Source organism: Dromiciops gliroides, chromosome 3 (genome assembly GCF_019393635.1).
Source record: "Dromiciops gliroides isolate mDroGli1 chromosome 3, mDroGli1.pri, whole genome shotgun sequence".
NCBI lineage: Eukaryota > Metazoa > Chordata > Mammalia > Microbiotheria > Microbiotheriidae > Dromiciops > Dromiciops gliroides.
In genome coordinates, this window is record NC_057863.1 from 19,876,589 (window position 1) to 19,893,301 (window position 16,713).

The 16,713-nt window shown below is 39.0% G+C and overlaps 1 protein-coding gene across 1 annotated transcript in view; it reads left to right on the forward strand.

Annotated features, from left to right (window-relative positions):
- Positions 1-16,713, forward strand: part of LOC122749242 (schwannomin-interacting protein 1) — an 830,285-nt gene that overhangs the window by 150,998 nt on the left and 662,574 nt on the right. Inside the window, exon 2 of the mRNA XM_043995506.1 lies at positions 16,200-16,264. Within this exon, the coding sequence (XP_043851441.1) occupies positions 16,200-16,264 (65 nt within the window). The remainder of the gene's footprint in view (positions 1-16,199; positions 16,265-16,713) is intronic.

Consider the following 16,713-nt stretch of genomic DNA (forward strand, 5'->3'; position numbering starts at 1 on the left):
GTACCTGAGTTCAAATCCGGCCTCAGACACATTGACACTTACTAGCTGTGTGACCCTGGGCAAGTCACTTAAACCCCCATTGCCCTGAAAAAAACAAAAAAACAAGATGTTATTACTTCCCTCCTCTCCTCTGAGAGGTAGCATGCAATGGAGACAGAATGGTGCATATACTAAACTACATGTTCCTTTTGTTTCACCATTTTCCTTTGATAAAAAGGTATGTCTGACTGGGGGTGGGGTGTACAATATCCAACAACTTAAGTGATTTAAAACAAAAGTTATCAATAAATCAAATTCTAAAACAATAACGGCATAACTCAGACATTCTGAATGTATTGGTAGTTAGCTAAGTTAATAAGCAGCCCACAGGGATTCATTTCTATTTGAGTTTGACCCCATTACCCTAGATGACTCCTTTCATCCTTTCTAGTTCTTAAAATTGTGATCCTAAGGTCATAGATTGGTTGTACAGTGATAGCAACCTGGACTTGGAGTCAGGAAGGTCTGAGTTGAAATTCACCTTCACAGCTAGTAAGCTGTGTCATCTTGAGCAAATCATTCAACCCTCCTTGGCCTCAGTTTCCTCACCTGTAAAATGAGAGGTGCAGACCATATCAGCAGTTCTCCAAGTTTTTGGTCTCAGAAATCTTTCACATTCTTGAAATTAATGAGTTTTTGCTTGTATTGATATTTGCCATATTAGAAACATCCTAGTATTATTATGAAAAGAGTTTTGACTGTGCAGACTCCCTGAAAGGATCTCAAGGTCTCCCATTATTCCTTAGGCCACACTCTGAGAGCTTCTAGACTTGGTATTCTCTTGGGTTGCTTCAAGTTATACGCCCTAGAACAAGATGTGCCATCATCTTCTCTTCTCTCTCTGGCTTTCCTCTTCTTATTTCAGAAAAAACTCACTTCCTCTTGTTTATTCTCTCAGTTATTAATGTGTGCTTTCTGAAAATTCATGTTATCCACATGCCACTTAATACTACTTGCAATTCTATTTAATATGATTGCAAATGAATATTCATGGGGCTCACTAAAGTTTGAAATGTATATTTCTTAAGTTCCATCATTTATTAATTCACTCATTCATGCATTTTTAAGCATCTGTGATCAATCCACTAGTCCACAGGTGTTGATAAGACACCATGTATGTGAGCCATCACTGCCTCGTAGAGTAATATTCTGGATAGAGAGAGAGACAGAGAGACAGAGAGACACACAGAGAGAGAGACAGAGAGAGACAGAGAGAGACACAGAGAGAGAGAGACAGAGACAGAGAGAGAGAGAGAGACAGAGACAGAGAGAGAGAGACAGAGAGAGAGAGAGAGAGATGGAGAGAGAGATGGTAATGATCTCTACCCTTAAATGGACTGCTGTTTGTTTATAGGGAGTCCTACATCAACCAGCCAAAACAGATTGATGTGTTCAATGGAAGGGGTGAGGAAAAAATTAACCTCAGATATGAGATTCAGTTTTAGTAAAACTATGTTCTAAAGTTGGAGGTGGAATATCAATTTCAGACAATAGCTAATTGTCCAGTTTGGTTGAAATTTAGGGGACATGAAAGGAGTAGTAAGAAATAATGTTGGATTAGGGGCAGCTAGGTGGCTCAGTGGATAAATCATTGGTCCTGGATTCAGGAGGACCTGAGTTCAAATGCAACCTCAGACACTTGACACCTACTAGCTGTGTGACCCTGGGCAAGTCATTTAACCCTCATTGCCCTGCCCCCCCCCCAAATGCTGGAAATAAAGGATGGAGCTAGTTTGTAGTGGGTTTTAAATACTAGACTGAAGACTTCCTCTTTTATCTTAATGACAATATAGAGCCAATGAAGGTGCTGTTGACTGGCACACAGGAATGTTTAATAAATATTGTTGACTGATAGATGTTTAAGGAGACTTTTGACAGCTGTGTGGAGATAGAATTAGAGAGGCGAAACAATGGAAAAGTTCAGTGACTATCACAATATTTCAATGACCAATTCCAAAGGTATTGCAATAGCATAGTAGTGAGAGGTGGTTGGATCTGAAAGGTGATGAAGGGAAGAAGATACATGCAGGAAAGAGATACTTATGGAATTGTTAGAACTTGGAAGCTGAATGGATATTGGGGTAATCAAGAAAGAAAAACAGTCAAGGTGATATATATACTTCAGAAAGCTAGTGCAAATGGCATAAATTTTAAATGAAGTTATTCTTTGCTATAGGTCAGTCATCTCCAAAGTGGCAACCAAGTGGCATCTGACAAGGAGGGCCATGGTCCAACCCCAACATATGTAATCAGCTAATTGGAGGTTGGAAAGACAGGTCACAGCCAATGTCAATGTGATAACCAACAAGTGCCTTATCTCCAATATGACCACACTTACTCTTATCTCCAAATGTCGCCCCAACTTCTCACCCTACTTGTGCGATGGAAATCATGCACCCCACCTTGAGCAAGGTGTTGGCTCTTCATGTCAGCTACCTATAGCAGCCCTGCAACCATTCTTCGATTCTCCAAATTAACGCATAGCTTGCCCTCAATGTCCCTCCTATAGCAGGCAACCCTCTGAACATGGTTGGGGGTGAGTCAGAACTCCATTTTCCTTTTTTCAATTTTACATGAATCAGAGAGAGGAAAAAGATAAGTAGGACTGAATGGGTTATGATTTGCATCATAGATATTTCATGATCTTTATATCTAAACCTACCTATCTTCCAGGATTCCCTATTACTTCCAAAATCCCTGACATCTTTCTAGACATGCAGATTCTCACAATTTAGCCATAACTTTGGACTCATCACTTTCTCTCACCATATATCTCATCTACCATCAACTGGCAAATCTTGTTAGCTTTGCTTCCATATCCCCTTACATCTTTCATCTCCTCTTCTCTCAAGGAACTGTCACTTGATTTCAGCCTGTGTCATCTCTTGACCTAGACTATTTCATTGTCTCCTACTTGGATACCCTGCCTCAAGTCTCTTCTCTACTCCAATCCTTCTTCTACATAGCTGCAAAAGTGATCTTCCTAAAGCTCAGATCTGACATATAATTCCTTTACTGAGTAAACTTCCAGTGACTCAATCTTACTCCTGGATAAAACATTCAATTTTTGGTCTCATCCTTTTTAAATTTCCATCTTAACAAGTCTTACAATGTAGATAATTTTAGTACAGTCCGATTATATCACTTATAAATGATTTAATATATGCATTTTGGTAGTTTCATGCTCCAATGTTTATTTTTTATTTTTAGCTGACAGAAACTTACAGAAGTAACAGAAAAGTTTGGAGACCATGGCACTCATGTTGGTTTTATGATATGTGGTCTTCTTCTATATGTTTTAAGAAGTGGAGAGACAAAAACCATAAATCCTTAGGCGGTAGCCAAGACCATGTGCTATTCCTTCAAAAGGCTGGCCAGTACTGAAGATTGCTGCCTTCTCCATTTAGCTGCATGGACTATATGTCACCGTTTTGCATGAACACTCAGGATAGATTGATAGACTCATTTGGGAAGCCTGCAGCCACCATTCCTTACTCAGGCAATGTACAATTTAAAAGACTTCAAGATGAAGAGGTTGCAGATACTATATAAAAGTAAGTTAGAGGTCCAAGCTCAATCCTAAACTGAGGAAACTATTGCTTTGGAGTTGTTTCCTATCCAAAGACATGGCCTAGTTAGTGTTGTATTACTACTGCTGGATCACATTATCTTTAGTACCAGTATGCATGAGAGTGTAGAGGAGGGCTAAAGAAAAGATATCTCAGATATTATTTCTTTCTGACATTGTGACTATTACATTTATATCACACTACCCTTCTGTCTTTTTGTGTACCCAAAATGTCAAGCAGTTTAGAGAACAGCCCAGTGCACAAAACTTCCCTAGAGACTATACAGCACATATGAAGACAGGCCCTATCAAGCATTTTATTTACTTATTTGTTTGTTTGTTTATTTATTTAAGGTTTTGAGTTCCAAATTCTATCCTTCTCTCATTCCCTCCCTCCCTACTCTCCCCCTTCCCTGAGTTGGTAAGCAATCAGATATAGGTAATAATGTGTAATTATGTAAAACATTACCATATTAATCATTTTATATAAAAAGACAAGTTAAAAAAAAGAAAAATGCAAAGTAGGCATCCTTCAGTCTGTCCATCAATATCAGTTTCTTCCTCTGGAGATGGATTGTATGCTTATCATTAGTCCTTTGGGATGTCTTGGATAATTGTATTGCCAAGAACAGTTAAGTCATTCAAAATCATTCATAGAACATTAATGCTGTCACTGTGCACAATGTTCTCCTGGTTCTTCTGACTCACATTCACTATACATCCAGTTTCATAGAGTCTTTCTAGTTTTTCATGAAAGTCGTCCTGCCTCATCTTTCCCACAGCACAATATATTTCACCATGATCGCACACCACAGCCTTTTCAGTTATTTCCCCACCTGATAGACATCCCTCAATCCCGTCAAGCATTTTAAAAGCACCTGCTGTAGGGAAGCTAGGTGGCAACTGGACCTGGAATCAGGAAGACTCATCTTCCTAAGTTCAAATCTGGCGCTCAGATACTGCCTAGCTGTGTGAACCTGGGAAAGTCACTTCACCCTCTTTGCCTTAGTTTCCTCACCTGTAAAATGAGCTGGAGAAGGAATGACAAAACTGCTCCAGTATCTTTGCCAAAAAAGCCCCAAATGAATTCACAAAGAATGACACACAACTGAACAACAACATATGGCAGACACTGGGGAAAGAAATACACAAATTCTCCAGCCATTGCCTTCGAGGAATTTACATTTAAACCATTCAACATCTTCACATCTAAGTCTATATAAAATAAAATAGGAGTTAATGGAGGGAGACTACATCTCAGAGGACCAAGGAAGGATTCATGGGGGGGGGGCACCTCTTGGTCTGAACTTTGAAGGAAACTAAGGATTCCCAGGAATATCACAGGAGTAAATAATGAAAAAAATTCACAGGAAGGTATCTTAACTGTACCAAATCTGAACGCTTTACTATAAAGCAGCAGTCATCAAAACCATCTGGTACTGGCTAAGAAATAGAATGGAAGATCAATGGAATAGGTTAGGCACAGGAGACACAGTAGTAAGTGACTTTAGTAATGTACTGTTCAGAAAACCCAAAGACTCCATCTTATTGGGATAGGAACTCAGTATTTGACAGAAACTGCTGGGAAAACTGGAAGAGAGTATGGCAGAAACTAGGCATAGACCAACATCTTACACCTTATTCTAAAATAAGGTCAAAATGGGTACATGATTTAGACATAAAGATGATACCATAGGTAAATTAGGAGAGGAAGTAATAGTTTACCTCTCAGGTCTTTGGAAAGGAGAGTAGTTTATGAGCAAACAAGAGATAGAGAATATTATGAAATGCAAAATGGATGATTGTGATTACATTAAATTAAAAAGGTTTTGTACAAACAGAAGCCAGGCATCCAAAATTAGAAGGGGGAGAGAAATCTGGAAAACAATTTTTATAGCCAGTACTTCTGAAAAAGGCCTCATTTCTAAAATATATCAAGAACTAAGTCAAATTTATAAGAATCCAAGTCATTCCCCAGTTGAGAAATGGTCAAAGGACATGAACAGGTAGTTTTCTGATGAAGAAATCAAAGCTATCTATTGCCATATGAAATAATGCTCTAAATCACTATTGAATTAGAGAGATGCAAATTAAAACAACTCTGAGGTACCACCTGACACCTATCAGATTGGCTAATATGACAAAAAGGGAAAATAATAAATGTTGGAGAAGCTGTGGGGAAAATTGGAACACTAATGCATTGTTGCTGGAGCTGTGAACTGATCCAACCATTCTGGAGAACAGTTTGGAACTATGTCCAAAGGGCTATAAAGCTGTACATGTCCTTTGACCCAGAAATACCACTATTAGGTCTTTTTCCCAAAGAGATCATTAAAAAGGGAAAAGGACCCACATGTACAAAATTATTTATAGCTGCTCTTTTGTGGTGGCAAGGAATTGGAAATTATGGGGTTCCCCATCAATTGAGGAATGGCTGAACAAGTTGTCATATATGAATGTAATGGAATACTATTGTGCTGTAAGAAATGATGAGAAGGTGGATTTCAAAGAACCTCGAGGGTCTTGCATGGGCTGATGATGAGTCAGATGAGCAGAACCAGGAGAACATTGTACACCGTATCAACAACATTGTGTGTTGATCAACTGTGATAGACTTGATTGCTTGTTCAGCAATACAAGGGTCCAAGATATTCCAAAGGGACTTATGATGGAAAATGCTCTCCAAATCAGAAAAAAAAAAGAACTGGTGAATCTGGATGCAGATTGAACCATACTATTTCTATTGTTTTGTTGTTGGTTTTTTTTTCTTTTTTGAGGTTTTTTCCTTGTGCGCTGATTCTTCTCTCATACCATGACTAATGCAGAAATATGTTAATGTGATTGTACATATATAACCTATATCCAATGACTTGCTGTCTGGGGAGAGGGGAGGAAAAGGAGGGAGGGGAGAAAAATTGAAACTAGAAATCTTATCTAGAAAACTATCTCTAAATGTAACTGGAAAACAATAAAATTTTAGATAAAAAAAGAGTAGGTGACAGACAAAGGAACACTGTCTATAAAGAACCATAGAATACTGTCTGGCTGGCTGAAAACTGCATAAAAGGGAGTCATGTGTGATAACACTGAAAAGGGTAGATTGGGGCCACAAATGGCCATCAGAAGATCCTAAAGTTGATAGGGAGCCACCTTGATTTACTGAGCAGGGGGAGGGGAACATGGTCAGACCTCACACATTTAACGCCATCACTTTTTGATAAGTGTGTGGATGGATTGAAGGGGAGAGAAACTTCAGTTAAGATACCAAGTAGTAAATCACAGTATATGGCAGGAGCCATGTTCACATGATGGTTCTAAAGGCCTAACAGGGCACTCTTTGAATGCCTAACAAATCTGTAACTGGCCCAGATTGAATGACCTAGAAAACTATACCTTGTTCGTGTCTGAATCTTTTTCATATTGGGGGGGTGGCGAGGGTGAACAAATTCAGTCTCAGCTCTGCTCTCATGTTGTCAGCCAAGAGAATAGTATCTAATGGTGCTTTTAAAAAGAACCTTGTTAAGAAGTAAGAAGGGAAAGAAATGATGATATTGAAACAACTCTGATCACCTTGTCATATTCCATACAGTGGGAATTGTCTCCTTGTGCCTGAGACAGTAGAGCAAAAACTACAAAAATTAATCTATGGTATGGAGAATAACTCACCTCCTATTGAGTCACAGAAGGTCTTCATGAGGTACTTGAAGAAGTTCAGAATAAACATGGAAAGTATTGGAAAGAAAATGAGAACACCGTCAGAAGTTAATTGTTGTCTCTTACATGTCTTATTACCCTAACCGAGTTGAGAAGCCTTTAATGAGTTGCTGATGACACTATTAGAGTTCCCCCCAAAGAAAATCATGCTCAGTTGCAGTGTAATGTTGCTCTATGAAAGTTACAGATCTGTCATCCATAAAAACATTAATGAATAAAACATAAACAAAACTTATACTCTCCCAGAAAAATGGTGGTGAAAGGGAAAAAAAGATTTGGATTTTTCACTTCAGGGAGGGGGGAAAATGAATCTTGTATTTTTATCTTCATGCCTTGTTTTGGCAAGGGGAGGGTTATATGATATGACTGTTAATGTCCAAATTCACAGCAGGGGAGAAGGGAAATGGCAGTAAATTGAAAGTACATTTACATTATAGCAAGGTTTATGGAGGCATTGTAATTCACACAGTTATTCCAACAGAGTTTGGAGTCTCTCCAATTTTAATTTTCTGAAGTTTCGAGTTTGCAGCGGGGTCACTCATAGTCTAGATCTGTGAAATGTATCTCTTTAAGGCTGTGGATTGGAACCACGACATCCCAGCGTGTCACCAAGGGCTATCATTTACAACCATTGGGGTCTGAGGGCAAAACATCAGAATCACTTTATATGGACACAGCAACACAACCAGCTCCATAAATTTGTTGCAAAGAGCAATAAAGCAATAGTTCATGTTTAATGATGCAAAGCCAAAATTAGTATAGATTTACATCTTCTGCTTTACCAAATTATACAAACATTAGTATTCCCTTTGTACTACCCTTATTACACTTTCATTTAAGAAAAATACAAAAAAACCTAAAAAACAATGCCCAGTGATTTATAACTGAACAATTTAACATTCAAACATGTCAAAACAATTTTGTTTTTTAGCTTTTTGAAAATACTTATCCTTAGGTTTAAATAAATTATTCTAAATACACACTATGATTTATGTAGCTGGTGTAGGTTTTTGTCACCCAAAGCTATGAACAAAGTAGATTGCAGATAATTTCTGTTTAAATGATCATACCTGATTCTAGAATAAGCTGGCAAGAAAATGTCCAAAGTGGCAAATCCTAAGGTTAAAAGGTTAGCTTTCAGACACAAATGCATGGTAGAAGAAGGCAATTTTGAGGAGTTTCAGATTTCAATCTGTCAAAAGGACATGTCTTGTGAGATCGGAAGGTAGATATTTGATGGGAAAAACCAAGGAGCAGGTTGATTCCTGGACAGCGCCAATGACTTGCCTAAGTGGCTGGAAGTGATAAGATTTCTAACTAGCATTGCAATATTTATGTGAGAGGAAAACAAATCAAGGACAAGAGCAGGAGGACCAAGCTAGCAAACCAAAAGGTAAAATTCTGCATTCACAATCCTGTCAACCAGATACTGCCTACGTATCTTGCAATGACAGGCAGGTCTAAGGACACCAGAAACATTGGTGCCAGTAGTAAATCTGTTACTGCTGAACTATGGTGTCTTATAAAAATTACACAGTGGTTATACTTGTTATACTTGTGGATATATCCTAAATTTTCACAGCACAAATTTCATTTGTGAAGAAAGGAAGGGAATAAGTATGTGAAATTCTGTCGTTGTTGCACTTGAATAATTCAAGATCAGGTTCACAGAGTGGCTAAAACTTGATTTCAAGGAAGGCAAAGAGTATGCAGAGGAACACTATGAAGAGGATTTCCAGCATCCCCTATATGAACACAGCTGAAGAATAACTGAATTCCAGATGTGGAAGAAGGAAACAAGCATTTGTTAAGTGTCTACTATGTGCCAGACACTTGCTAAATAACTTACAATGTTATTTCACATCAGATCCTCAAAAGCCCTGGAGACGGGGGCGAATATTATCCCCTCTTTACAGTTGAGGCTGTAAGGGGGTTCAGTGTCTTGCCAGGGTCACCCTCTAGTGAGTGGCTGAGGTCAGATTTGAACTCAGGTCTTCTTGACTCCAGGAACAGTCCTCTACCCACTGCATCATTTATCTGCCTATGTCCCCTGGAAGGAACCTCAGAGGTCATCTAGTCTATTGTCCTGTACAGATGCAGAGACTGAGTGGTTTAGTCAAGGTCGTATAGGCAACAAATGTCAGAGAAGTATTTGATGCTGCTTTGCGTGGTGAATGGGCTGAAGAAGCTGCCTCCACATAGAACTAAGGAATCAATAAGTAACCCTACTTTCTGCCCCTTATAAGATAACATTTTGGGGGGGGGGCAGGGCAATGAGGATTAAGTGATTTGCCCAGGTCACACAGCTAGTAAGTGTCAAGTGTCTGAGGCTAGATTTGAATTCCAGTCTCCTGAATCCAAGGCCAGTGTTCTTTCCACTGCACCACCTAGCTGCCCTAAGATATCAATTTAATGGAAAAGGAAGCAGAGGATGGTATCTGGGGGGTACAGAACAGAGGACAAGAAGAGGATTTTTGAGATTTCTTTGACCTGTGGAGTTTTCTCTGTTTTTCTGAAGGAAGAACGATTGGGGTAGAATTGGTGGGAGGGAACACACAGTGGCAGAGATTTTTCATATTACATTTCCCCAAAACTAGAATTCAGCAAGCTATGAGTATAATGAAAAGCAGCATGGTGCAATGTATGATAGGCCAGCCTTGGAGTCAGAAAGACCTGAGTCCAAGACCCACCTCTGAAACACACTGAAACACATTGACTGTGGGTGAGTCAAATACCTCTCAGTGGTCCAAGCAATTCTCTAAGATAAAGAAGGGAAGATGTAGCCAATCTGCAACAGTGGAGGGGGTTTTCTGTCCTGGAGAGCCCCAAACCTATGCAATCACAGTCCTAGATCAGTGTAAGTTGAGTAGACAGAATAAGGTCCTAGTGAATAAAACCTTCCTCTCTGCCAACTGTCTCTGTCTGTCTGTCTCTTGCTATAGCTCTCACTTACACATTCACACAGATAGATACACACAGAGTTAAAAAAGCCTCCCTGCCAATTGCCATTGTGGCATTTCCATATAGTTAGCTTAAATCGCCAAATACTGCAATCAATCCTCCAAATTGTCAGTTGAGCAGCTGTTCAGAATGTTCTGGGTAGTCATTGACCTTCTGTTCAATAGGATTTCATAGAATGTAGGAAGTTGAATTAAAGGAACATTGCATGGAAGGTCTTCTCCCACAGCTCCCTGCAATGAAAGGATTGCCAGAGAGGCCAGCTGGCATCTTTTTGTAAGGTAAAACATTTCCTGTAACACTCCATATCCCAGAAGAAAGGGAATACGAAAGTGATACAAAGAACCCATTCTAAGAGGGAAAACCTCTAAACACCCTGAACTTTCTGGTTTTTTGCCTACTCATTTATGGTGAGAACTATGAGTCAATACATCCAAACCCTTCCTTGCACCTGCCCTTCACCTCTATGAGACATGGATTTTTACATTATACCTTCTTTTGCTCACAAAACAATATCCAGGGGCAGCTAGGTGGCACAGGGAAAAAGCACTGGCCCTGAATTCAAGAGGCCCTGAGTTCAAATCCTGCTTCAGACACTTGATACTTACTAGCTGTGTGACCCTGGGCAAGTCATTTAGCCCTCATTGACCCACAAATAACAACAACAACAACAATAATAATAATAAACCATATGCAGCTATACCAGGTAAGTTTTTTCAAAGTGCTCTATGTGAAGTTCTTAAAATTAAGACTGGGGAGATGGGCACAAAAAGGAGCTAATTTGCCTGGAGCAAGGTTTTATAGACAGAAGAGGAATACAATTATTTTTTCTTTTTTTTTTAGGGCAATGAGGGTTAAGTGACTTGCCCAGGGTCACACAGCTAGTAAGTGTCAAGTGTCTAAGGCCATATTTGAACTCAGGTCCTTCTGAATCCAGGCCACCACCCTATCCACTGTGCCACCTAGCTGCTCCAAGGAGCACAATTCTTTAATGAAGTTGAGTAGCTGGATGCTAGATCCAAAATATAACTTAGTGACTTAGGGTTGGATTTTAAGCTTTCTTCACATAATAGTGGGAGATGCTTAGTGCAAATATTAGTGTAACCACCGTATCAAGCAAATTTACAGAGCTGGAAAATGTCAGGCCTTTCTTACTTGAATTCCTGTGTTCTTTCTGCTATTCTTTAAGAAGGTGTATGGTAACTCTGAGGTACCACCTGACACCTATCAGATTGTCTAAAATTACAAAAAAGGAAAATAATAAATGTCCGAGAAGCTGTGGAAAAATTGGAATACTAATGCATTGTTGGTGGAGCTGTGAACTGATCCAGCCATTCTGGAGAGCAATTGGAATTATGCCCAAAGGGCTATAAAGCTGTGCATACTCTTTGACCCAGCAATACCACTGTTGGGTCTTTTCCCCAAAGAGATCATGGAAAAAGGGAAAAGGACCCACATGTAAAAAATATTTATAACTGCTCTTTTTGTGGTGGCAAGGAATTGGAAGTTGAGGGGCTGCCCATCAACTGGGGAATGGCTGGACAAGTTGTGGCATATGAATGTAATGGAATACTATTGTGCTGTAAGAAAAAATGAGCAGGAGAAGTTCAGAGAAACCTGGAGGGTCTTGCATGGGCTGATGATGAGTGAGATGAGCAGAACCAGGAGAACATTATGCACAGTATCATCAACATTGTGTGTTGATCAACTGTGGTAGACTAGATTCTTCTCACCAATTCAATGGTACAAGAAAGTTCCAAAGGACTCATGATGGAAAAGGCTCTCCAAATCCAAAGAAAGAAACTGTGGAATATGGACGCTGATTGGACCATACTGTCTCTTTTGTTTTTGGTGCTGTTGTTTTTCTTTTTTGAGGTTTTTCCTTCTTGCTCTGATTCTTCTTGTATAATATGACTAATGCAGAAATGTTTAATGTTATATATCAGATTACTTGCTGTCTATGGGAGGGGGACAGGGAGGGGAGCGAGGGAAAAATTTGAAATTGGGAATCTTATCTAAACAAAGGTTGAAAACTTAAAGAAATAAATAAATAAAATTTTTTTAAAAAGAAGGTGTATGGTGTGGTGGATACAGGACTGGATTTGAAGACTTGGGTCAAAATTTGGATGTCCACAGCACATTTTATTAGAAGGTGCACCCTGGGAAATATATTTAGGGTGGATATTTATTCAATGCATTTTGTTCATTAAAGTCAAGAAATGAAAATGTAACTTTTGTTACATAATTTTAAAGTGAGACATGGGTTGCCCACTTCAGACTTTAAGATGTGCCTGTTATAGACAAGTCCTGAAAACACACACACACAGAGTCTAAATGATGTCCTTCACACTAGTAGTTTTGGGACAATGAGTCATTCATTAAAACTCTCTGGATCTCTGTTTTCTTCTTCATAAAAAAAGGGCATAATTAAAGCACCTGCCTCATAGGGTTGTTAGAAGGTTTAAACGAGATAGCACATGAAAAATAATTTAGCAGATTTTCAAATGCTAAACATTATTTCAAGTCAGTTACTATTATTATCATAACATAGCACCACCTTAAGTAAAAATGTTTTGCAAAAGCTTAGGCCAGTGTGAACTGCCTATGAGACCTGATTTAATGCCATTGAATGGGGTAGCTGGGTTAGGAACCACAAGAAGGAGGCTTTAACCTTGAATCTACCCATGGATCAACAGTGTGAATCTCGATTAATCTCTTGATGAGGAAAGTAGGAGATGGAGATATTAAGAGAGCAGCCTAAATGTTAATCCATGGACAGATGGTTTCAGGAGAGGTGACATGAAAAAGGTAGATAGATTTTTAGACTTGGAATCAATAAACATGGGTTCAAATCCTTCCTCAGATACTTATTAGCTAAGTGATCCTGGCAGTCACACAACAAGTCTGAACCTCAATTTCTCACCTTTAAAGTGAAGGAAGTATACTTGATGGCCTCTGAAGTCCCTTCCAGATCTAAATCTATGATCCTATGAAGAGATTCTTTTAAGGTCCCTTGTAATACTATCCACCTATGACTCTATGAATTCTATATGTAGCTCATTAATGTAGTGTCAACTCCGAACTCTCTCAAGACTCTCTTCCTGGGCTGAGACTAACTTACTCATGTGGAAAGTCAAGATGGTTTCCCAAAGGCTATTCATACTACTCTAAAAATAATTAAGATCCTAGGGGCAATGATGGTGCAAGAAAGTGTATACTAACTATCCATAACTTTAGCTCCTCAGTCCCCCACTAGTGGATACTCATCTAAACAAATTAGCCAAGATTAATTCATTAGGTCTTGGGAAGTAACGAGCTGATACAGTAGACAGAATGCTTGAATTGGAATCAGGATGATCTGATTTGAAAATCTGCTTCAGACCCTTGAGGTGACCAAGTCACCAAACCTTTCTGAGCTCAGTCTACTTATCTATAAAACCCAATCCAGTCCAGTAAACATTTATTTAGTGCCTAAAACATGCCGGACATTATGTTAAGGGCTGGAGATAGAATTAATAAAGAGAAATGCAGTTCCTGCCCTCAAGGAGCTTATAATCTAAAGAGGGAGACAACACACAAAAGGAGGCAGGAAAGCAGGGGGAAGGGGACCCCAAAGGGTACCCAGGGTGGGGGCATCTTGTACATAGTGTTGAAACCAGGCAAGGCATCAGTTGAAAAGTGGAGTGATCTGAGAGTGTACTTCCTCTCTAAAGGAAGGCGTTGTGAGGAATTTGGTATTCTCACCTCCAGAGGTGAGAGGAGGCTGAAAGAAATGGAATCAGTCAAGATTTGAATCAATAATATGGTGGTGAGTTTAGGCTCATGAGCTTATCCTAGAAGGGTATCTTGTTCCAAGGAGTTGAAACCAGGCAGCACAGTAGATGGAAAGTGGATTATGGGGATACATACTAGTACTCACCTCATAGATGCATTGTGAGATGTTATTACTGCTGTGAGATGTTATCAAATGACATAACAAGCAAAGTGCTTTGTTAACCTTAAAGTACTCTATAAATGGTAGCTATTATTTTAGTGATGGAACCTATTAACCAGAGACAAAGAGAGAATAGACATAATATAACATGACAGTTCACTTATTAGCTTCAGTCTCACTTCCTACTCATGCATATAGTATCTATAATGTCTGAAACAACTCCTAGCTGAGTGAGTTTTGAGTTTTGAGGTGTTGGTCTGCCTACCCTAGGTCTCTTTATGGGGATAGTCTGCACTGTGTGCTAGCTACTGAGAGGGTCTGCTGCTAATCTGAGTCTATCCACTTTCTTTCTAGATGAACATGCTTTTCTGCTATTCTTAGGCCAGTGAAGCAGAGGTAAGCTGCTTTAGTCCACAGTAGCCTTAAGTCTGGGATCTACAGAGCTTCCCAGACCTGCCGCCTTGGTTGGGCACTGCAGTAGTATTATACCCTTTCAATGAAAAGCAGTTCCTGAGCCTGAGATTTGCAGGTCTATTTAGGACATTTCTCTAGGTTTTTACGGGTTTTACTCTCTCAAGCCAGAGTAATATTGTCAGCTTCTGAGAGGCTTCCTCTATCTTAAGCTGAAGACAGAACCAGAGGGCAAGGCAGGCTTTATCCAGTCATCTCTTGAAATGGCAGAGGACAATGCTCTGTCCAGTCAGCTTCCAGCATCAGAACTTTCCTTCAATCAGATAGATCAGCTTCCCAAAATCAACCACAGAGATTGCCTGGCTCTACTTAGTCTATCCCAAATGGACTCCACTTAATCTTCAGTCACTGCTTCTCTTGTTGTCACCTCTTAGCTCTGTTGGCTTCTTAGATTAGCTTCTACCTTCTAATTCCCTTGGTTTTCTGTTCTACCTTCTGTGTCAAATCAGAGCATCTCCTGCCTGTGTATCTTCTCAAGCACTTGTATGAGACGCTGCTTTTCTTTCAGGTCCTTTTAAAACTGTTTTCTCCTCAAACCGCTTTTTTTCTTCTCACAAAAATGTCCTCACTTTTTTTGCCTCTTTCAGTAAATAAGATTTCCACATAAGAAATTAGACAATACATATCTTTATAGTCTAGTTGTTTTTGCTAAGAAGACTTTGGGCTTTTAAAATATCCAGTAACAGTGCTAACCCCACAGATAGGGTCATAATGGGTGGATACATATGGATGATTCAGTGAAGAACTATCTTTGCTAACACTTAAAAGCTTATCTTACTATAGGAAAAAAGCAGAGCACTTCTCTAATTTTTAGGATAAAATAATTTAATTTTAATTTCATTGAGATCTTTTGCTTTATAATTTCAAAATATATCTATTCTTCCTCTCCTCCCTATCCATAAGGCCACCCTTTATAATGAAAAAAAGTTCAAATGGGGGAAAGAAAAAAGAAGGAAATTCAGCAAATTAACCAGCACATCAATTGAGTCTGACAGGGTATGCAACATCCATGCCCATAGTCTCCCTTTCTCTGATGAAGGGAGAAAGATATATCATTTGTTCTTAACTGATTGAGGTATTGCATTGCTTATTTGAACTCTTCACAAACATCAGTTTTCATCAATAGGTCTACTATCATGATGTTCTAATCTATAATTTCTTCTCAATGAATTTTATCTCCCGAAAATGTGTCTATGTCTGTGCCTCCTGAAGAAGCAGCACGGTATTTTGGATAGAGTGTTTGGCAATAGATTCTAAAAGGTGTGGGTTTAAATTCCTCCTCTGTCAATTATTAGTTGTGTGACCCTGGGAAAGTCACCTAACCTCTATGTGCCTCAAGCAGCATTCTGGTACTTGCCTCTTGTAGTTGACATCTGTAGAGGAAATTTCCACACTGTAAGATTTGTGCTGATGAGGTCAGAAATCTTTCATATACATATAATTTGGGGTTGTTGAATATGATCAAATGAGTGTGGTCATTAAGGTGTATAATCAAGCTTCATTTTCTTTTTACAGGAAGAACTGAAAAGATTGCAGCCAACAATAGAACAAGTTAGTGATGGAAAATATACACTGGAAAAGTAAGTATTAAAAAGTATTTGATTGCTAAAATGCCTTAGGATACTGTCCTGTTTGTGAAGTGTTCTTGCTTCATAGTCATAGGAAAGGTAAAAATATGTACAGAAAATGAGGAGGTCGGCCCAAGTGATTTGTGCTGTTTTTTCTAGCTCTAAGCTACCTAATGTGGAGGATGAAAGAATCAAGATTTAATATAAGCTTAAAAGACTGAAAATATGAAGTGAAACCAACAAGATAACATTTACCTGGGCCAAATGTAAAATCCTGGATTTAAGTTCAAAACATTAGTCAGACAGGTCTAGGGTTGAAGAAAAGTGTGGATTTATAACAACTCGTGTGTAAAAATATGGAGTTTCGATTGACTACAGACCTGCTATGAGTCAACAGTGTGAAAAGGGTCATTAAAAATAAATTCCATATCTAGCTGATTAATCAAAGTATTGCATCATAA